The sequence below is a fragment of the Lutra lutra genome, chromosome 4 (genome assembly GCF_902655055.1).
Source record: "Lutra lutra chromosome 4, mLutLut1.2, whole genome shotgun sequence".
Lineage (NCBI taxonomy): Eukaryota > Metazoa > Chordata > Mammalia > Carnivora > Mustelidae > Lutra > Lutra lutra.
In genome coordinates this window covers 15,915,400-15,937,677 of record NC_062281.1, presented here as the reverse complement: position 1 = coordinate 15,937,677, position 22,278 = coordinate 15,915,400, and the positions used below count along the sequence as shown (strand labels likewise).

Below are 22,278 nucleotides of genomic sequence, written 5' to 3'. Positions count from 1 at the left end.
GCAGGTTTCCCCAAGGGGTTCTCACCTTCTGTACAGAATGGGCTTTGAAAAGTGTGTGTGAAATAAATTTTAATTCGCAGTGATTACCTTTCAGGTGGCCTACTTTAGATATTTGGCTAGGGACCCCAAAGGGAGTCCCTCTAAATCCTTTACATATTTAACAAACATTTTTTAAACAATTATTATGTACTACTTTCTAAAGCTAGATGTCTGAGATGTGAAAGAGAAAGAAGATAAGACTGTTACACTGAGGAAGTTCATAACCTCCACATGAGTTCTACTCGTAATTCTGTTAGGTCTGCTATGTTCTAAGTTCAGATACTGTTGACTGGAAGAAGATAACTGTCAGTTTATTTTGCTTCTCTTTAAAGAAGGGTACTTTGCATGTCTTTGGGACTTAAGGGAAAAAAGTGACGCTAAGCTGGACATTCTTGACTTTCTATTTTTTTTTTTAAACATTTTATTTATTTATTTGAGAGAAGAGAGAGACAGTGAGAGAGAGCATGAGCGAGGAGAAGGTCAGAGGGAGAAGCAGACTCCCTGTGGAGCTGGGAGCCTGATGCGGGACTCGATCCTGGGACTCCAGGATCATGACCTGAGCTGAAGGCAGTCGCTTAACCAACTGAGCCACCCAGGCGCCCTTGACTTTCTATTTTAAATGGTACTATTACTTACTAGAAGTTGTTTTCCATCTTCATTGAGAAGCACAGTTTCTAAAGTTTGCTGAATATAAACACCTTCATTGAGATCATCTAGATATCTAGAAATGAAACCCCAGAGCAAGTTATTCATTCTAATGAAAACTTGAACACCTTTGAAGAAGGAACGTAAAGATTTTTTAAACGATGAGGCAAGATACCAGGCCTCCTGGCCTTCAAATAGTTTGTGGCCCTTCGTGCTCTTAAGAATGAACTTGTGAGCTGGAACTCATAGTCATTTCGGGCCACAGGCTGCTAACACTGGCTACTCCCAGTAGTCCCTAATCTTAATTTATGAATTACAAATATCTTAGGAGTCACGCTATAAAAACATGGAATAGTTTAAAAGCTGATGAGTAGTGAATTCTTAAGGGCTGAAACGAAGAGAATACTGTGTAGTTAGGGATAAGAAGGAAGTTATGGTTACCAAACCTATAAAAATAAGTTCCTTTCTCTCCACTTTTCATATATAAGATATTAATATATGGTCATAAACTACAGGATTGAAAGCTACATGACTTAATACAGGAAACAGTTTGATGGTTGCCAGAAGGGAAAGGAATGGGGGGGCATGGGCAAAGTGGGTGAGGGGAGTGGGAGGTAGGGCTTCTAGTTAGGGAATGAGTAAGTCGTGGGGGTGAATAGTACAGCACAGGGAATGTAGCAATGGTAGTGTGATACGCTGCATGGGGACAGAGAGTAGCTACACTTGCGGGGAGCAGAACAGAGTTATCAAATTACTGGGCTGTACTATGGATACTAATGAAACATTGTGTGTCAACTATATGTCAATGAAAATAAAGAAAGCATGCCATACGACAGCACAAAGCACAATTATTATACTACTTCACAAGAACAGGAAAAGCACGATAAAACTCTAAAATACTTCAGATGACAGTGCCACAGGAAGGAAAGACAATTATGTATTGAGAGGTGGGAAGAGGGTATGATAACTGAGAAAGATGCCCATTTTCTAGCATGTCCCTTTCCCACTCTTTACTATCAGAATAAGCTATTGCTGAAGTATCAATACCTGTTTAAGTCTACAATATATTTATGCACACTTTGAAATGCTAAATAAAATCTGGTCACAATTTCTATGTTGTTTTCACGAAATTCTTCATCTAAATCCTGTAGCTCTGGCTTAGCTTCCAGCTTGCTTTCCCATAATTCTGGACCCTGAGAAGAAAAACACATTTATGTGAAATGGCAATAAAAGCATACTTGTGGGTAAAATTTCTAAATAGCCTTTTAAAAATTTGCTCTTCTGCCTTCAAAGGGATATCGAAAATTGAAAGCAGAGCAACAGAAAGTAATGAAGAAAACAGAAGCCTAGATGCAAAATCCTTTGAAAGAAATGAACTTGAACTGTAACCATGATTCGCATGCTTTTAAGTGTGGGGTACTTGGTTGTGAAGTACATTATACCAAAGTTATCTTTTTAAAAGTTTGATTATATTAGGGCTTCCACACGATGCATTTATATTATTATTTTCCAGTTAGTTTGCTGATATTAAATTTGGTTTAAAAGCTTTCCTCGTTAACTCTTTCTCCATAATTACTTCACCTTTCAGTATCTCATGGTTCCCAGGGAAACATGCTTTTATAGACAATATGGTGGTAAAAATGTATGGAGGAGGATTACCTTAAAATAGCTGAAATCAAAAATGATATCTCCATATTTCTGTTGATCGGCTCGGTCTCTGTATCTGAACACAGCAGGAATAAACTCAGAAAGCCTCAAAAGTTCAGCAATGATGGCATTGCCACAGGAAACAATCCTGAGGATTGCCTGGCCACAGAGGTTGTTCTCAGCTAGAAAGTCCAACATGGTGGGGAGGATGTACTCTATTCAGGGCCTGGCTGGTAGGATGTTTCACAGGCTCAGAGCTGGGGTCTGTAAATCACGAGATGAATCCAGGTCTGTTGACAATTGGCTGCTCCATTAAAAAACCTGTATCCCAAAAGAAAAGCATAAAAATCTCTATTTATAAAGGGAGTGCATGTAACATATCCGTAAGATTTTCCTCCCTAGCCCACTTAAGAAAAATTAAAACAAACAAGAGGGGCGCCTGGGTGACTCAGTCAGGTAAGTGTCTGCCTTCAGCTCAAGTCATGATGCCAGGATCCTGGGACTGAGCCCCACATCGGGCTCCCTGCTCAGCGGGGAGTCTGCTTTTCCTTCTCCCTTCCCTCTCCCCCACCCTCAGCTCATGCTCTCTCTCTCAAATAATTAATCTTTAAAAAAAAAAAAAAAAGGAATGAGTTCCAATATGAGGGGAGGGCATTTATCCTCCACTCTTCTACTTTTCCATGTTGAGGGAATTTGCTCAATGTACACTCAGCCTCTTTCTTGATCCCTTATCCACTTCTCCCCATGAGAAAAGACCTGATGAAGCTGATCCCTGAGCCTGAGAGGACCCACTGAGCATTTGTGCTACCAGTGTGCCCTAAACTGGGCACTGATTATTAAGTTTTCCTTGAAGGAGTTGTTCTACCTTTGCTAACACTTGTTTTACTTTTGGAAAAAGAGAACTATGTTTTCAAATCCACCAGAATTAGGCAAGAGAACAACTTTTAAAAATGTTTTTCTCATATGTCGAGTAGAGGAGGCCATTGTTATCATGGCTAACACATGCCCGAGGAATACTACTGACTGACTTTAAAGTAAGGGTAAATATTTTGGGCTAAGCTGTGGAAAAGTTTTGATTAGAAAGGTATCTTGGAATGGTACCATTAAAACTTATGAAAGTAAGTTTCACACATAACAAAATTTAGGGTAAAATATATCCTAATTCAAGGAACAAACCAAGAATGAGTCAAAAGTTGATTTCACCAAATTGTGACTTTGATGATACAGTATCTTATACTCCATGGTTGACTTTCATAGCACGATCTTAGAAAAAGATAATTTTTGTAAAAAATGTTCAAGATAGCATTCATTTTCCCAAAGTCTTCTCCCAACTCTTTTTCAAATCATTATCTTTGGAAATGTTCATTTTGTCATCATCTTTTTTGTATTTCTCTCCTCTGTTAATTTAGCTAGGTCACTGTGGTCAACTTCAGGGAAGCCTCAATTATTTTTCAGCTTCACGAAGGCCTGTGTACTTCCCAGGATTTGCACTTGAATTTTGTACTGGTGCTGTGTTCTATCAACACGACATTAACATTAAGATGACTGGCCAACAAAAATGTAAGAATTCAACCTACTAGACCCTTTAGGACATAAATATCTGAGTAAGAAGAAATAAGCTTCTAAGTGGTCAACTCATTATAATTTTTATGTCAATGCCAACTTTTATGTTCATATGTAATCCAGCTGCAGGGACCCAAATAGGGAACAATGAAATAATGAGGACTTCGTTGCACACAAAACCAGATGTGGAAAGACTTTTTTGACAGGAGGGGGGCTTCCTCTGCAGTCCTAGCAAAACATTCCCCAACCCCTGTCACATATGTTCAGAGTTTGCTCATGTTGAGCTACCTACTATAGTTATCTAGTACCTGGAAGCTTTGTATAACCCTTAAAGGTTTTCTTTCTCCCTTCTGTAAGTTTCTTATTTTTTTTTTAAAGATTTATTTATTTATTTGACAGAGAGAGAGATCACAAGTAGGCAGAGAGGCAGGCAGAGAGAGAGAGGAAGGGAAGCAGGCTCCCTGCTGAGCAGAGAGCCCAATGCGGGACTCGATCCCAGGACCCCGAGATCATGACCTGAGCCGAAGGCAGTGGCTTAACCCACTGAGCCACCCAGGCGCCCTGTAAGTCTCTTATTATTGATTCAAGACTTAGGAACATTTTAATTTACTGGGAGGCTCTTGGATCTCCAACAAGAATGTCCTCCCTCCTTTTCCTTTCTTCCTATAGAGAAGGAAACAAGTGGGTCCTTATTTTCCCAAAGCCCCTGAAAGTAGGTTAGACATGTGACTCAATTTCGGCCAACAAGATGTAAGAAGAAGTCTATGGTAGACCTTATGGGAAATGTACTCTTTTTCCTCTTGCTACAAGGAAAGAAGCATGAAGAGAAATTCCTCTTTTCCCTCTGGCTAAGCCCTCTCTTTCTTGCCTTTGAATGTGGTCCAATGAACAACATCTTGCCTGACATGGCAAGGTCACAGGGTGACAAGCCTAAAAGAAAAAAAGGCAAAAACCTGCTGGTAGTGGTTTGGAAGAAGAGAAAGAATCTAAATTCTTGTTGATGTTCTTGACTCGCTGATTCAACTGTGGCGCTACCGACCTCTGCGATCCTTGTAAAATGAACTATTTTTATGGGTTATCTACTGCTAGTTGCCTTTTGGATTCTTACAGGTGGAAGCATTGACATAGACTCATTCATTCAACAAATATGCACCCAGTGCCTCCTAAGTGTCAAGCATGGTTTTAGGACCTGAGGATATGCAGCGAACAGAACTAAGTTCTGGCTCGCATAAAGCCTGCATACTACTGGGAGTGGGGCAGAGATAATAAATAAATGCATTATGTATCAGGCTGTGATCACTGCTGTGAAGAAAGAGCATGATAAAGAAATGGAGTGTGGGCTGTTTTACAAAGTATGTGAAAGCCCCTCTGGTAAGATATTTGAGCAGGGACCAGAAGGAAATGAGGAAGCAAGTAGGAAGGGTATTTGAGTGTGGTGAGCAGCCCTTAGGACAATCCCCGATGACCTCCATCTCCTGGTTCATGCCCTGGGTGGGCCCCTTTGCTTGAGTGTGATTACTGACTCCTAAGGAACAGAATAGGCAGATACAAAAAAGAAAAATACGACTTCTGAGATTAGATCACCAAAAAATGGTGACTTCTGGCTGGGGCATCCTCCCTAGTTTGTTTGTTCTGGAGGAAGGAAGCTGTCATGTTGTGAGAGAGCCCAGTGATGAGAGAGTGAGAGGCCTGCCAACAACCACTTGAATGAGCTTGAAAACGGAATCCCCCAGAACCCCAGATGAGCCTTCAGATAAGATGACAGCTTCTATTCACACCCAGACTAAACCTCCCAAGAGCCCCTGAGCCAAAGGCACCTAGCTAAGCCACATCACCAATTCCTGACCACAGAAACTATAAGCCAATAGATATATATTTTTTTTCTTTTTGTCTTAAGCCACTAGGTTTTGGGGTAGTTTGTTATTTTACAATCAGTAATCATCAGGAAGACAGGCATTCCAGGCAGGTTTACAAGTAAATGCAAAAGCCCCAGGGCAGCCATGTGTTAAATGTGCTTAAGGAACAGCCAAGTGGCTGATGTGGCTAGTGCAGAGTGAACAGAGGATAGACGTGCAGATCAGAGGCGGTGGATGGGGTTAGTCCAAGAGCAGGGAATGCTGAGAAGCCACTACGGTTGTCTAGAACTTTGTCTCATGAGGGTATCCTTTAGTACACATTAAGGCATAAATTATTAACAAGTCCTTTCATTTTCTCATGATGTTTACTTGTTAAGCCAAACTGATCTTTAACACGCTGAATTTCAGATAATTTCATTTTGTTCATCCCCCCCCCCTTTTTTTAAAGTAAACTCTACCCCCAGCGTGGGGTTCGAACTCACCCTGAGGTCAAAAACCACATGCTCTACTGTCTGAGCCAGCCAGGCACCCCAATTTCATCCCATTTTTTTTAAAACAATTAGTTTTTTTTTTAAAGATTTTATTTATTTATTTGACGGAGATCACAAGTAGGCAGAGAAGCAGGCAGAGAGAGAGGAGGAAGCAGGCTCCCTGCTGAGCAGAGATCCCGATGTGGGGCTTCATCCCAGGACCCTGGGATCATGACCTGAGCCGAAGGCAGAGGCTTTAACCCACTGAGCCACCCAGGCACCCCTCATCCCACTTTTTGCACTGGAATGGTCTGGCTGGGAAAGTGATACAAGGGAAGGGGGAAAATAATGACAAATGGGGAAAAAAAAAAAAAAAGTCACTGAAGTCCTCTGAAGACCCAGGCCTAAGCAGGATGAAATTCCGGGACACACTTGTAAGACAAGCAAGCTATGTTTAACTGGTCACTGCTACCAGATTTTGGATCTCAATACAGGATAGACACTGGGACCATGGAGAAAATACCTTAAAGCAAAATAACATTACCTGACTTCTTCCCCTAACCCCCCCCCCCCCCCCCCCCCCCCCCTGCAAAAAAGGATGAACAAATACACTCAGCACCTGCATGCAGACTGTCAGGTTCACTTAGGCCTGGAATAATGACATAAGTCAAGACTTTTGTTTACTGCTTATTTTAATTCTTAAAATCCTTACACTGTAGGCAACATTCAAAATATTATTTGGTCAGAGTATTTGGTAGATACCCCACTGCTGGTTTAAAAACTTGCCGTAAAGAACAGAACCTAAGAACCAATATTAAAGATGTCTAATGGTGTGGCAGTGATCTCAGAATTCAGTGGCTTTATAGAAGGTGCTAAGGCTTAGTTGAGATTTTAAAAAAATCACTCTAGAATGAGGTGCAGATAAACACTATAGGAGAACCTATATTAAATCTTCCATTTAGTGGTTCTCTTGGTGCTAGGGATGAAGAAAATTCATAAAGACCAGTTTTTCTCCATATAGATGGTATTACTACTTGGCATGAAATGAAACCAGAGAGCCTACTCAATTTCCTACTTTTCTTTTACAAGGCACCCCCAAAAGCAGCCATAATTTATTTTAAAGAATTTGGTATGGAGCTGTGGTTTGCAGTTTGGAAAATAAGCCTAGACATAGGAGAACATCTTTCAAGAATGAAGCATGGCATCATCTGCCAATTACCCAGTAAGTACAGAACTGAAATCTGAAGGAAATTAAATTGCCCTGGGACAAACCACTGTGTGCCCTACTCAGAGGACAAAAGAAGATAGGTCTATTTTTATCCTTTCATAAAACTTCAGTTCCATAAAGAAGGAAGCACTGGTCTCCACTTATCCATTATCAGGAACAAAATGTAATGGTTGTTTATCAAGATAAAAGTGACTGACAACTCTCTTCCAGAAAAGTTCTGAAACAAGCCCAATCACTCTAGTCCCATTCATAAATCCCGGAAAAGACAGGAGATGGAAAAACGGAAGGTGATCCTGGTTGTGGTGAGAGGCAGAAACACTTCTCTGTCCCTTCTCATGACCCCATCACCTATGCTGGAGGAAACTCCGTGCACTTGGAATCGGGAAATCCGGCTCCACTACGGGCTCCGTGACTTGGTTTATGTTTTCAACCGTCCCTTAAACCAGTCAGGACCCTCGGAACTGTTTTCCGAAATGCAGAGAACTTTGGCACCAGCATGACACAGGTGAGGGGATTAAGGTGCACAGAGGGAACAATGACTTGCTCAAACTCACAGCCGACGGCAGAACTAGAATTCAAACCCAGGTCCATCAGACTCTAAAGCCCCTCGCCAACCGCTCCGTTTTCTCCAGAGTGAATGCAGGGATAACAATGTCTACCCAGCACGGCTCCTGAGAACAGGGAATGATCAGATGCGGGCCAAGCAGCTGAATATCACTTCCCAAAGCGCCCAGACAGCGTGGAAAATCAGTTCCACCTATGTGGAGGTGGAGAGCCTGGACTGCAGCCCCGCCATCGGAGGCCCCTCAGTCCTCCAAACCCGGCTCTGCATCCAGACAGCACCCCACGCCACAAACGTCCCTCCAGCCCGCGCGGCCCCGCCCGGGGCTGGGGAGGGGCAGAGGGACGGAACGGAGAGCTCATCCCGCCCCAACTCACCTGTCACCCGGGCCGCGCCAGTGCGCACATGTGCGGCCGTCGATCGCGGGCGAGGTCGGCACCCGGGTCCCGACCCCTCCCTCTCCGCACCGGTACCCCTCTCTCCGCAGCCCCAACTCGCCAGCCGGCAGGACCCCAGCTTCCGCCTCTGGCTCCCCTGGCGGTCACATGACCAGAGGGGCGGAGAGCGGGGCGGGGCGTCATGTGACCGCTGGCGGGCGACGGCTGATGACGCCCGAGCCCGCGCTCGCAGTTTCAGCGACTGGGGAAGGGAGTTGAGGAAGGAGTTGGGGTTCGGGTGTGGGCAGTCCGGGTGCAGCGAGACCGAGCTGGGTCGGGCGTCCAGGTAAGGCAGAAGCTGGGGGTGGCGAGGGCGAGGGTGGCGGAAAGTGTCTCCTCCCTCTCGGACTCTCCGCGGGTGCCCTGAGCTGGGGTCTGTCCGCCTGGGCTGTGGTCCTGCCTGGCTCTTTGCACGTCGAGCAGGGAGGCTCGGGCAGGCTGCCTCCCTCCCTGAGACGTCATCTCTCCATCCTTCGATCCGAGTGGGGGAGAGTTCCCGAATTATTGCTGCAGGGTGATGTGGTTTGAGCTGTCTTCAAAAGCTGGGCCTCGGACAAGTCGTTCAAAAAGCTCTCTGGGCCTCAGTTTCCCTTTTCTAGAAATGGTTGAGAACCTTAGCGATAATGAGAGTGAAGCGCCAGGCAGCAGGTTATGGCGCACTGTAGAGGACCTCAGAAAGGTGGTCGCTGTTACTGTGGTCACTCTCCTCAGTTCTTTATTGATTGCCTGTTTTGTGTGGGGAGCTGTTTGCTGTGGAACGTGTCAGAGTTCTAGTATAAGCTGGGTGAAGGAGTGACAGCCAGTCATGTGAACAAATGATTGTGATGAGTTTTGCTGAGTTTTATAAAGAAGTGTGTGTGTGTGTGTGTGTGTGTGTGTGTGTGTGTAAGGGAGAGAGAGGATAGTAGTAGCATGAGGGAGGGAGCAAGCTATTGCATATATGGATAAGAGAAGGTTTCATAAAGAAAGACGGATCCTTGCATCTCGAAGAAGGAGACAGCGCTGTCTGGACTTGTACAGGTCCCTGTGATTTGAAGGAGATTCAGCAGAATGTATATAAATTGTTTGGTCTTTGCTTATCACTGTGCTGTGCAGAAAGATGAGAGAGGGAAACAGTAATAAGTAACTGCTCCTGCCTGAAGCCAATCTTAGACCTGCTGGGGTCCGAGAATGTGTGTCTTTTCAGCTTCCCTCATTCATATGTTGAGATGCTAGTACCAGTGTGATGGTATTAGGACTTGGGGCCTTTGAGAGGTGCTTAGGTCAAGAGGGTGGAGCCCTCCTGAATGGAATTAATGCCTTTGTAAAAGAGGCTCCTCAAAGCTCCCTTGCACCTTCTACTGTGTGAAGACAAAGAGTGAGAAGGCATGGGGCCTCTGAACCAGGAAGAGGGCCTTCACCAGAACTTGACCTTTTTGTCACCTTGGTCTTGGACTTTCCAGCCTTCAGAACTGTGAGAGAGAAACTTCTGTTGTTTATAAATAAGCTACCCAGTTTGGTGTTTCGTTACAGCAGCCAGAATGGCCAAAGACAAGACCTGTTAGTGGAGGCAAAATAACATGCTTGGGGAAAAACTCAGGAAGCCCTGTTTTAAACTTTCTTGGAAACCATAGGTACAGGGAACAAAGAGATTATTGTTACTGGGGAAGGCTCCAAGAGGAGGTTGATTTAAACCCAAGGTTTCTCAACCACCCCATCATTGACATTTTGGGCCAGATGATTCTTTGGAGAAGTGGGGTTGTCCTGTGAATTATGTACTTAGCTGTACTTAGTGGGAGAAAGAGGGAAAAGTGGGTCTACGTATTCCCTTTGCTTCTCATTCTGAATCTTCTCCCTGGAAATACTCCAGAGTTACAGAAGGAAGTTTTTACCCAGGTCTCTGCAAATGTAGTTTCATTAGAGTAATGTGAGTTTTGCATGCACATAATAAAGATAGCTTCTATGTGGTAGATACTCCCACTTAGCCTGGATTATATTATTCCTTATATACATCATGTGTTTTGTCAACTCTAACTGCTGTTAAAAAATAGCGTAGACTGGTGGCTTAAACAACAGAAATTTATTTTCACACTTTTGGAGACTAGAAGTCAGAGATTGGGGAGTTGGCTGCTGATAAGGGCCCTCTTTCTGGCTTTCAGTCACCCCCCTTCTTGCTAGGTCCTCGCTTGGTGGAGAGAAAGAACTGGGGTGTCTCTTCCTCTCCTAATAAGGACACTAATCCTTTCCTGAGGGCTCTAGCCTCAGGGCATCTAAACCTAATTATCTCCCAAAGGCCTAATTTCTAATTACCATCACAATGGGGGTTAGGCTCTCAACATAAAATCTGGGGGGGAGATGCAATTATCTCAGTGTTTTCCATACTTGTTTGGTTTCAAGAATCACCTGGGGGCAGTTCATAAAAATACAGGTTTTCTCGGAGTGTCCACCAGGGACTTTCGTTCAGTAGGTCTGAGATAATACCTATATGTAAATTTATATTTTTAATAAGCATTTCAACTGATTCTTAAGATCAGACAAGTTTTCGAAAACTACATTTAATTTATCCTCAATAATGCTGTGAAAGAGATACGATTATTTCCTTTTACACAAGAGCAGACTGAAGATAGAGAAGGTAAGCAACTTAAACAGGGGCGTGCAATTACAAAAGGTTTGGATGAGACCGAATTTCCAAGCATCTCTGTTCAGTGTCCATTCTCTCAAGCACTACTCCATATTCTTGCTTTTCGGGTTATAATGATGAAGTTGATGTTAATATTTGCTTCCACATGCTGGACATTATTCTGAGTGTTTTATTATACACCTTATCTCATTCTGTTCTCACAGTAATCCTGGAGGTGGGCACTGCGTGATTCCAATTTTAGGAAGGGAAAAATGAAACACTGAGAGCTTAAATAATTTACCTGAAGGCATTCAGTTACTTAACTGGGAAAATCAGGCTTTGAATTCAGATAGTCTGGTTCTAGAAGCTGTATACTTGACCCTTATTCCATATCGCCCCCATACTTTATAATGTAGATAAATTCTGCTTTTACTGACAGAATCTGGGATCTAACCAAGTTTGTAAATCTGTTAGAACCCAGAGGACTGTCAGGAATATATACAATATCTATATATAATATGTGTTTTTTAATTTACATTTATATATTTACAGTTTTCAGAATTAAATATGCATATATGTCAGGCATGTTAAAAATTACAGGTTTCGAAGTTCTCCCTATTAAACTATTTTATTATTACTGTTTTCAGTTTTTAGTAATCTCTCCACCCGCCATGGGGCTCGAACTCAACGACCCCAAGATGTGTGCTCTTTCGACTGACCCAGCCAGCCACCCTGTCCTACTGTTTTCAGTTTTTAGAAAAATGCATCATACAAGTAGTCTACTTTTTCTAACCCCTTCAAGTTTTAGGTGTTTGAGAACCGTGCTGTTGTTAAATTCTTCAGAGAACCAGGGAATATTTTGAAAGAGAGTATTTCCCCTCCTTTGAAAAATGAAAACACTTAGCTTCCCCATGTATTGGGTGCATCTGTGTTTGGTGGCCCACATGACAGCACAATGCTTTGGTGTCCCCTCCAGGGGTATAGAATGTATATAATACTGTGACATTTGTGGGCTATTAGATACATTCATATGGATGTTTACAGCAGTATTATTTTTCTATTCCATTATTATTCTGACTCCTAAATCTTATTTCATTGTGTTGGAAAACTTAGGTAATAATTTCAAGATGCCCGGACGTTCCAGTTCAAGTTCAGGTTCAACTGGTTTTATATCCTTCAGTGGTATAGAATCTGCTCTCTCCTCTTTGAAAAACTTCCAATCCTGTATCAGCTCTGGAATGGATACAGCTTCTAGTGTTGCCTTGGATCTAGTGGAAACTCAGAGTAAGTAACAATTGAAAGTTACTTCGTTTGTGTCTACTTTGGGATAACCCTGTGTGGAGGAATCACTCTAGGGATGTGAAATACTGCTCACCTTTCAAGTGTTCTTGGAACAGTCATTGAATCCCTCTGGGCATCGGTTTTCTCATCTTGTTCTACTTGTTCTACATAACACATAACCATGTACTGAGGATAAAATGGCTCGACTCATTCATGTGTCTTCAGATAGTTATGTGCCAGTAGAAACCGTACGAGAAATTTTGCAGGCTAAACCATGAAGGTTCCTGATCTCAAGGAGCATACAATCTAAAGTATGTGACATTTGTGAACTGTAAGGTATGCAAATGCATTAATATAAAATTATAATAAAATTATTTTGCATTCGTTTAACTCTGTTCATGCTTGACTACTTGGTAGACAGACTAAGGTTATGTTAGGGATACAGGCACAGGAAGGCCTCTACCAAAATAGAAAAATTGAGCTTTAATGAACTTTATCAACATTTTTCAATCAGAAGATTTAGAAAGTGGTTAATTTGCTGTCTTTGGATTAGGGTTTTTTTAATTTTGTATATGGAGGCAGGGGAGCAACAGTATCTTATGTGGTTTTTAGCAATTTGATTGTTATATAACTTTGTGTGATTTTGTTTTTCCTGTCTAGTGTTCCTTAAGCTTTATGGACTGGTGGACCTATAGTTTTGATCAAATTCAGAAAAATTTCTGCCACTATTTCTTTTTTTTTTTTTTTTCTAACTTATTTTGAGAGAGGGAGAGAGTGTGCATGTGCAAGCAGGGGAAGGGGCAGAGGGAGAGCAAGAATCTCAAGCAGATTCCATGCTGAGCGCAGAGCCCTACACAGGGCTGGATCCCACTAACCTGAGATCCTGACCTGAGCCAAAATCGAGAGAGTTGGATGCTCAACCAACTGAGCCACCCAGGTACTCCTGCCACTATTTCTTCAGATAGTTGTTTTTTTTTTTTTTTTAAAGATTTTATTTATTTATTTGACAGAGATAGCTCACAAGTAGGCAGAGAGGCAGGCAGTTGGGTGGGGGCGGGGAGCAGTCTGCCCGTGGAACAGGGAGCCCGATGTGGGGCTCGATCCCAGGACCCTGGGATCATGACCTGAGCTGAAGGCAGAGGCTTTAACCCACTGAGCTACCCAGGCACCCCTTCAGATAGTTTTTTATAGTCCCTCCCCTACCCTCTTCTTCTGGGACTCTACTTATATGTATATTGGACAACTTGATAATGTCCTGTAAGTCACTGAGGCTTGATTGATTTTTTTTTTCAGGTCTTTTTCTGTCTGGCTTCAGTTTTAATAGTGTCTGTGGCTATGTCTTCAGGTTCATTGGTCTTGTCTTCTACAGTCTCTGTTGTTAATTTTATGCGATGATTTTTAAATTTCAGATACTGGATTTTTCAACTCTAGGCATAAAAAAGAATGAAATAGAGTCTTTTCATTATGTTCATGTTTTCTTTATATTCTTGAGTATATGGAGCATATTTATAATAGTTGTTTAAATATCCTCCTCTGCTAATTCTGTCTTTCCTGTCGCTGCTTCTTCCCATGGACATTGTATCATGTTGAGTGTTTGGATTTTGTTGTCTACCAATAAAGAATTACGGCGTTTGTTTTGGCCGGCATCAAAGTAATTTGTGGATTACACTAGTCCTTTCCAGGCTGGTTGTTAGACTTCGTTAGTGCGGGTCAAGTTCATGTCAATTTATTTGAAGGCCACTTTAGCCTGCTTCTGGAGCTTGGCCTTTCTGCATCTCTGTTGACTGCCCAGGGTTCTGTGAGATAGCACCACTCTGCTGGATGGAATTCGAATGTCTCCCAGTTCTGTGTGAGTTCGGGGAATTGTTCACTTTACAGCTCCCAGCAGTTGTTTCTCAGTGGTTTAGGATTGAGGAGATCTCTGCAGATCCCTAGAGCACTCTCTCTTTGTGGTAGCTCCCTTTTGGTGCTCTGTCTGAAAACCCCTGTTGTCTTTAGCTTCCCCGAACTCCAGTCTCTGTCTCCTTGGTCCTTCAAGACTTTCCTTCTCTGCTTGGCTTCCTCTTCCCTCGTGCAGGGAAGCAGGCAAATGCAGGACTTACCTAACTTGTTTGTCCCTTTCTGGGAGGCTCACGGTTCTGCTCTCCCTGTGGTCCCACTTTCTGAAAGCGGCTGTCTCATATATTTTGTCCAGCTTTCTAGTCCTCACCGCAGGACATCCGATTCCAGGCCCGTCGTTCATTCGTGGCCGGCAGCCGAAGTCACCCATAATGTTTAGAGGGTAGCTTCTCTAGATCTAACCCTTCCCAGCCTGATCTGTAGTCTATTTTCAGGTCTTTGGCTTTAGCTTTGGTAGGAGACCTGGATAAAAGTCATCATAAAATCTGTAGCCTTAAGAGAAGAGAGCTGGAGTCTGAACCAGTTGACTGTGCTGTTGGACAGCAGTGAAGGGCTTGGGGGAAATTAAAGTGCAGAAGAGTGTGTGTGAAAGTCCATGAATCACCTTCATAGCAGAACTGTTTCCTTTTCCTCTTAGCCTTGTAAGATTGGTACCCTTCCTGTTTACCTTTTGGGTTCCCCAGTTTCATCACAAATTAAAATGAGCTTTGCTAGATGAGGTGGTGGTGATCACGTGGGTATCATTTGCTCACTTTGTACTGTGGATCTCTTGTTACTATATTATTAAATTGTTGATATAGGGGATTCTTGTTCCCACACACTTGGAGGGGGGTGATGTGTACTGTTTTGGTTGCATATTCCTAAAGCAGGTTGCTGTCCCCATTCAACTTAGAGCTCATTTGAAATGATCACTTTACCCTGAGTTATGTTATAGTGTGTGGTGTTTAAGCAGTAGACCCTTAGTGCCACCATATCTCTTTTATTCTCTAAATTTGTTGGTATTCTTGGAATACTTTCTTATTTGCCTAATTGCAAAATGGAATTTCTTACATTAGGAGATTTTTCAAGTAGCTGGAGCTTATTTTTTGGATTTTCAAATTTTTAGATACCTTTCTGCTTTCTGAGGAAAAAGTACTGACTTCATTTACCAAAATTGTTGTGATGATCATCTTTAAGCAATTAAATTTTCAGAAGCCCTTTAAGTTTAGTTAGATAAAATTGAGGAATGGCCCCATACTAAAATATTAATGTACATCCAGCTGTGGCCTCTCCTTATGCCTCTATGCCAGTACAGGAAAGGTTTGAGAAGAACAGTTTTGTGAGAAACTTCATCCTATTAAGGGCAGTTGCTCTTAAAAGGTTAGAATGAAAAACGTTGGTCTCTGTATATTTAAAGTAATATTTTAAAAGTACAAAATGAAAACTAATCAAGAGAGTAAGTCTTATGCCTTATGCCACCTATATTCATGTCTTTGATGTTGCCGGTCATACTAGATGCTTGGGTTTGCAAGGCTGGCCTTTCAGAGTTTATTTTTTCCCTCCTAAATGATTGGTTTGCAGTTTGAGCCACAGAGTAAGGAATGGCACTTAATTTCGACAGCGTGGAGGTGGCCATTCTGATTTCTTAATCCAGGTTTTGTTTGTTTTTTATTTCGAAACATATGTAACTCTTTGAGTAAATAGATATTAAAATTGAGAGTTTTTTTTTTTTTCAAAGGAGAGCATGCTATAAAGCTGAATTTAAAGATTTTATTTAGTTATTTGCAGGGGGAGGAGGGGTAGAGAGAGAGGGGGAAGCAGGATCCCTGCTCAGCCGGAAGCCAGATGCAGGCTCAATCCTGCTAACCTGAGATCATGACCTGAGCCAAAGGCAGACACTTAACACGTAACGGACTGAGCCACCCAGACGCCCCTGTAAAGCTGAATTTAAAGAAATGCAATCTTAGATAAATTATGGGACTGCTCTTACTGAACCCTGGGTGTTTTAAGTTGCTACTTGATAAACAAGTTTTCCTCTGAGACCTAAATAGAAAATAAAACAATCTAGCAAGGCTTCATCAGATCTGCTTTTCTCCTGATTACTTTGTAACACAATTGCACAGTGCAGATACATACAGTGGACTCTTCTGTGGCATCCGTTATCATTAGGGTAGATGATTATTAATTTAAAAATTAAAATTAGCAGTATTCAGGGCACCTGGGTGGCTCAGTTAGTTAAGCATCCAACTCTTGATCTTGTCTCAGGTAGTGATCTCAGGGTCCTGTGATCCCGCCCCTGTCGGGCTCTGCACTCAGTGGGGAGCCTGCTTGAGGATCGTGTCTCTTGCTCTCCCTTTGCCCCTCTGCCAACTTGTGCATGTGCTCTCCCTCTCTCTCTCTCAAATGAATAGATAATAAATGTTTAAAAAGAGAAATATCTTGGGGCGCCTGGGTGGCTAAGTCTGTTGAATGTCTGTGTTTGGCTCAGGTCATCGTCCCAGGGTCCTGGGATCAAGTCTCGCATTGGGCTGTCTGCTCAGCAGGGGAACCTGCTTCTCTCTCTCCCTCTGCTCATGTGCTCTCTCTCTAACTCACTCTGTCTCTCAAATAAATAAATAAAATCTTTAAAAAAATAATAAAAAAAGAAATAATCTTTAAAAGTGACCAGTATTCTTCCTCCTTGGCTTTTCGTGTGTTCCCAGTGAGCCCCGCCCCCACTTACAATGCAGTAACATGCCATATCCTCATATCCTGAAACCAGTTAATGTTTTTTCTTTGTTTCATGGGGTGTTTTTGCATTTATATTGTAATTTGCTCTGTTAATGTCTGATCTTCCTTTTGAACCTGGTGTCCTGGGGCAGAGACCTCGGAGAGTTCCTCTCACATTTTCAGAGGCTTGATGTTCATCAGGTGTTGAACGTATATAAATTAGTTAATAAGTGTCTTTGAAGACACTTCTCCAAATAGAGATACTTGGATCCACTGTATAGAAAATTAAGTTGTTTCCCAAAATTAGAAATTGAGCACTTCTGTTAATTTGCAAACCTCGTTTTTTAAAGACTTTGGCATTTAATTTTTCTGTAAGAGCTAATTAATTCAGTGGTTCTCAAACCTGAGGGTGCATCAGAACCACTTAGAGGGTTTGTTAAAATACAGATTGCAGGACCCCACCACCAGAGTTTCAGCAGGTCTGTTGAGCCCAAGAATTTGCAATTCTAACAAGTTACCAGGTGATGCTGCTGTTGATGCTGCTGATCCACTGCGCCAGACTTTGAGAACCCTGGGGTCTGATCTCATTGCCTATTTGGCCGGAAACATACACCACTAGGTGGCACCAGAATACTTCTTATGAGGTAGCCTTCGGCCTTAGGGCCGCTGTTGAATGCAGACTTGAGGATTGGGCAAAAGGAACAATCACTAAAGGGTTGGAATGTTGTAGCCCAGAGCTCGAGTTATTCCGTATATCTAAGGAAACAAACATATGTTGACTATATCAGACCAGAGAAACTATAGGATTGTTAAGGTTACATTTTATTTTATTTTATTTTATTTTTTTAAAAGATTTTATTTATTTATTTGACAGAGATCACAAGCAGGCAGAGAGGCAGGCAGAGAGAGAGGAGGAAGCAGGCTCCCTGCTGAGCAGAGAGCCTGATGCGGGGCTCGATCCCAGGACCCTGAGATCATGACCTGAGCCAAAGGCAGCGGCTTAACCCACTGAGCCACCCAGGCGCCCCAAGGTTACATTTTAAGATGAACTCTTCCAGGAATGAGGATAACCAAGCGTATTATCTCCACTACCTTCGTTTTCAATTACGCAGGCTACTCATTTTCATTTACTAGTGATACATGTAGACCCTGTCACAAGACAGAAGTATACACCGCAGCTTTGTTAGTTATTATTCTAAGTTACTGAATCTTGATTTTTGTTGTTGATTACATTTAAAAACCTCTCTAAAAAGGTTTACACATTCTGTTCACAAGCATAGGTCATTTGGTCCTTCTGCTAGAGGGCTCATTGTGTTTGGGGCAGTTTTAGGAGCTGGAAAGGTGGAAAATGTGCTTTCCTTTCCTACTGGCTTTCTCAGGCAGAAAGTTGAGTAGTTTCCTCTTTAAGAGCTGGGGAGAGGAAACTTTGGGCGGTTGTTTGCCTTGCCTCACCTCTTCTGGCTGTTCATCCTCACCCCATAAATTTCGAACCTTCCCAGCACCTCCAGATTTTCTTTCTTCCACTGACTGTAACAACCTGAAAGTTGGCATGGTTTCTCTGAATGATGGAATGTGTGGAAATCATTGATTGCTGTTCTCTCCTGTTTGCTAATCTCTCCTGTTCACAATGGGATGTCACTTTCTGAAATAGTAAATGAGTCTTTCAGTTTTTGAAACAGAGTATGTATAGTATCTGAATACTGTCTGAGTTTCTAGGCTCTTGAGAATACTCTTTCTGTTGATTCTATTTTTTTTAATCTTTGGAGCAAAGGCGTGAGTTAGGTTTTAGTGACCTAATAGGGTATGATAATGACTAATACAGAAAAAACTGAGTTGAGATCACTCGATCAGACTTAAAAATTTGGCTAGCATTTTATCATGTATCTTTGATCATTGGGAAGAATTAAGGCTAGTTTAATGTTAGGCAAAGATGACAACTCAAGGCAGAAGTAGAGCAGACTTTAGGATCGATTTTGAAACATCAGTTTCCTTTTTAGAAAATAAAATTTTGTCTGGTGGTAAGCTGAAAGGAGCTTTTATTAGGTTGGTGATTCACAGTTGAAATCAGTTTGATTATTTTAGAGAGGATTATTTTTTCATTCAGGCCTTTATCTCCTCTCTGTACTTTACAACTGAAATTATATATTTGTGTTTTACGTAAGTGTAAAGTGTTATTTATATACTGCAGCACTGTCCAATGAAAATCTAGGGGGAGGCACATGTGCAATTTAAATTTTTGTTATCCTCGTTACAAAAGGTAAGAAAGAGAATTTAATTTTAGTAATAATTTTATTTAATCCTGTATATCTAAAATAAGAGTTTAGCATGTAATCAGTATAAAAATTGAGTTATTTTTCCTTTTTTTTTTTTTTAATGTATGCAAGTTCAGAATCCTTCAGTCCATTTCAGTCTAGACCAGCCACATTTCATATGCTTAAAAGCCACATTTGGCAGCCGGCTGCTGTAGTAGGTAGCAGCAAGTGTCCGTGGACAGCAAGAGTCTGTAAGGGAGTCACATCAACTAGCTTTGCAGCTTTTTAGTAGTTTTGGTGACTATTCAAATCAAACCACTTGGTAAAATGAGATAGTGCCATTTATTGATTTTTTTTTTTTTTTTGTACTTGTCACTCCCCTACCACTGCTATGATTGGTACTTCAAGTTTTTCCCCAAATTGTTTAACCAGCTTAAAATTACTTACTTTGGGGGGCGCCTGGGTGGCTCAGTGGGTTGAGGCCTCTGCCTTCAGCTCAGGTCATGATCTCAGGGTCCTGGGGTGGAGCCCCGCATCAGGCTCTCTGCTCAGCGGGGAGCCTGCCTCTCTGCCTACTTGTGATCTCTCTCTGTCAAATAAATAAATAAAATCTTTAAAAAAAAATTACTTACTTTGGGGGATCCTGTTAATGTTTTATGCTGTTTGAAATGTCACATGCTGATTTGACTCCATTCCTACAGTACTTTTGATATTTTTGTAGCTAATGCGGTAAATTAGTTTCTTTTGGCATTGGGCAAGCCAGAAAGGTCAATCCTCTTAACTTCAGCAGCCAGAATACTCTACTTGCTGTAAACAATTAAGCCTGTCAGCAATTGACCTTGGAAATGCTAATTTGCTTGTCCCTGGGTGCTGCTTCCAGAGGCGGGCTTTCTCTCTGCGGATGAGAGTTAAAAACTCGAAAGTACTAGACAGAGCGCTGGGCTGGCCACCCACACCTTGCTCTTTGCTTCATTTTTTTGCCTGTGACCAAATTACAAGGGGAGTGTTCCTTGCAAGAATTTCTTCGAAGGCCTCATAGAATTCAGTCTACACTTCGCACAGAGGGAGCTTCCATGACCTTTGGCTCTACCCTTCCCCATCCTTCTGCAGCACCATTTGCCATAGGGATGGTTGGTTAAGAATGATTTCATCACTGTTTCATGATACTTCTTAAATTTATTGAAAAAGGATATGGAAGGCAGCTTTTATCAACTTCTTTGGTTTTGTGTTTGTTACTGCTGTTGTAGTGTCCGATCCTGAAGAGGGTAGCTGAAAAGGTAAGAAGCAAATGTTAGTTGGACAAGTTACACCCAGTGAGACGTTACAGGCAGTGTTCAGTAGATGGAGGAGGAGCAGAGGGAATATTTATAAAATCCAGAGTTACTGTCTCTAAACTGGTGGTGGCAGCAGCGGCGGCGTTTGCTAGAAGACAAAGATGTAGCTTTCCTTTTCTTTGGGCCAGCGCTCAGGCAAAGTGATTTTTCTCTCTTTACCATACAGTGCTGATTCAAAACAGTTATTTGAGTTTGGTTGGTTTTCACTTTTCTTAGGTGATTGTTAGAGCTTTATGTCGATCCATCGCCAATTATTTATTGGCCCATGTCCTCGAGAAGCTAATAATTGAGTTAACAGATACGACAAGTATATGTAAAGATAAGGAGAACTTCATATTAGTAAATGAGATTATGAGCCTATCTGGCCCACTCATGACTTTTTACATTAAAACCTAGCCCCCTGATTTTATATCCAGTAGGCAGAAGTCTTTTGTAAACTATACTTATTAAGCAACTTAATAATAGTGGACACAGTGCTTTCTGTGTGCCAGCCATGCTCTAAATGCCTTATGGGTATTCATTTAATTTTACAACAATGCTATAGGGTAGGTAGGTAACATAATTAATTACTGTTCAACGTATGAGTACATTGAGCCTTAAGGTTGACCAAGGACTATGTACCATTCTCTGAAAGGGTTATTTTATCACAATAACCTATTTCAGATTGGAAATACACATTTTAATGATTTACTCCTTGTATATTCTCAATCCAGTGTTCTTGTGTGACTTTCCCCTCTCAGTTGCACTAAGCTTTGAGATAAGTCCTCTTATCTGCTCATGTATTGCCTATGCCTCTGCTCATTGTAGAGACAGCCCTTTTGTTGAGCTCTGTCACCATTGTACCTGAAAATGAGAGTTTCTCATTTAAACAGTTTGGAGAGTTCATTCTGTGCTAATTCTCATTATTGACTTACAAGGTTCCCTTGCTGAGCTTACAAAAAAAAAAAAAAATTTTGCCTATTTATAAATCTTGGTGACCATTGTCTCTAGATCATTCTTGTTTGATCATGTCTCAGGCTGTGACCAAAGCATCTGGCATTTACTCTCTGCAAATAGTAGCTATTAATTTCTGTGCCATTTTAAACCACAGAGCATAGTTTACAAGAATGTTCATGATGTCACCAGCTACACCCCTCTTTACACTCGGTATACGCCAGTTGGAGAGACTGGATTTAGTTCCCAGAGTATGTGTCCTGTCAAGAAGCCTCCTTGGCTGTGTTCACATGACTTCCTCTCTGTGTTGACTGCTTAGAAGGCACCGATTCGTCTCTCAGGGGCAAGCTTAAGTATTTTCTTTTGTCTGCAGATACTCTCCCACCCAGACCAAACTGATGTCTTTGGTTTCTCTGTGTTGGCAAGCAGTCATCCTTCAAAACAGTAGAGTGCTTCTTTGCATTAATTATTTATAAAGTCTATATTCCTACCACTAGATATGGGAGTTTGGAAAAGTCAGTTAAGAACATCCTGTTTCCCAGTCAAATTTTGGCCTTCTGTCTGTTTCAGCTACCCAGTTCTACCATAAACAATACTAAACGAATAGGTGTTGACCAATTACAGGCTATACTGACCCCCAGTCGAGACAACAGTCATTCTGTGATAGTCTTTTTTCCTGTATATGGATTGAAGAATGGGTTAAATTTTACACAATCAAAACACAGAAGTGATACCTAAAAATGGATTGTGGAGAAGACAGCAATGTTCTTGCAAATAACTTTTTTCCCCTAACTAATTCCTTACATTACCGGTAAAAATTAATTTCTAGTTTCACATAAAAGAGC

At 41.8% G+C, this 22,278-nt stretch overlaps 2 protein-coding genes across 6 annotated transcripts in view; one reads left to right on the top strand and one right to left on the bottom strand.

The window, feature by feature from the left end:
* The window catches only part of WASHC5 (WASH complex subunit 5), a 62,145-nt gene extending 53,599 nt beyond the window's left edge, over positions 1-8,546 (bottom strand). For 2 of the 4 annotated variants that reach the window (XM_047724715.1, XM_047724717.1), the window contains exons 1-4: positions 8,388-8,546; positions 2,344-2,652; positions 1,732-1,877; positions 676-760 (exon numbers count right to left, since the gene is read on the bottom strand). In XM_047724715.1, coding sequence (XP_047580671.1) covers positions 676-760; positions 1,732-1,877; positions 2,344-2,529 — 417 coding nt within the window. In that variant the 5' untranslated portion in view covers positions 2,530-2,652; positions 8,388-8,546. Of the gene's footprint in view, positions 1-675; positions 761-1,731; positions 1,878-2,343; positions 2,653-8,387 lie in introns of those variants that run through there. The other 2 variants (XM_047724716.1, XM_047724718.1) reach the window with 2 other exon arrangements.
* A 46-nt stretch (positions 8,547-8,592) lies between these two features.
* Positions 8,593-22,278, top strand: part of NSMCE2 (NSE2 (MMS21) homolog, SMC5-SMC6 complex SUMO ligase) — a 215,457-nt gene continuing 201,771 nt past the window's right edge. For both annotated transcript variants that reach the window (XM_047724725.1, XM_047724724.1), the window contains exons 1-2: positions 8,593-8,733; positions 12,160-12,330. In XM_047724725.1, the coding sequence (XP_047580681.1) occupies positions 12,174-12,330 (157 nt within the window). In that variant the 5' untranslated portion in view covers positions 8,593-8,733; positions 12,160-12,173. The remainder of the gene's footprint in view (positions 8,734-12,159; positions 12,331-22,278) is intronic.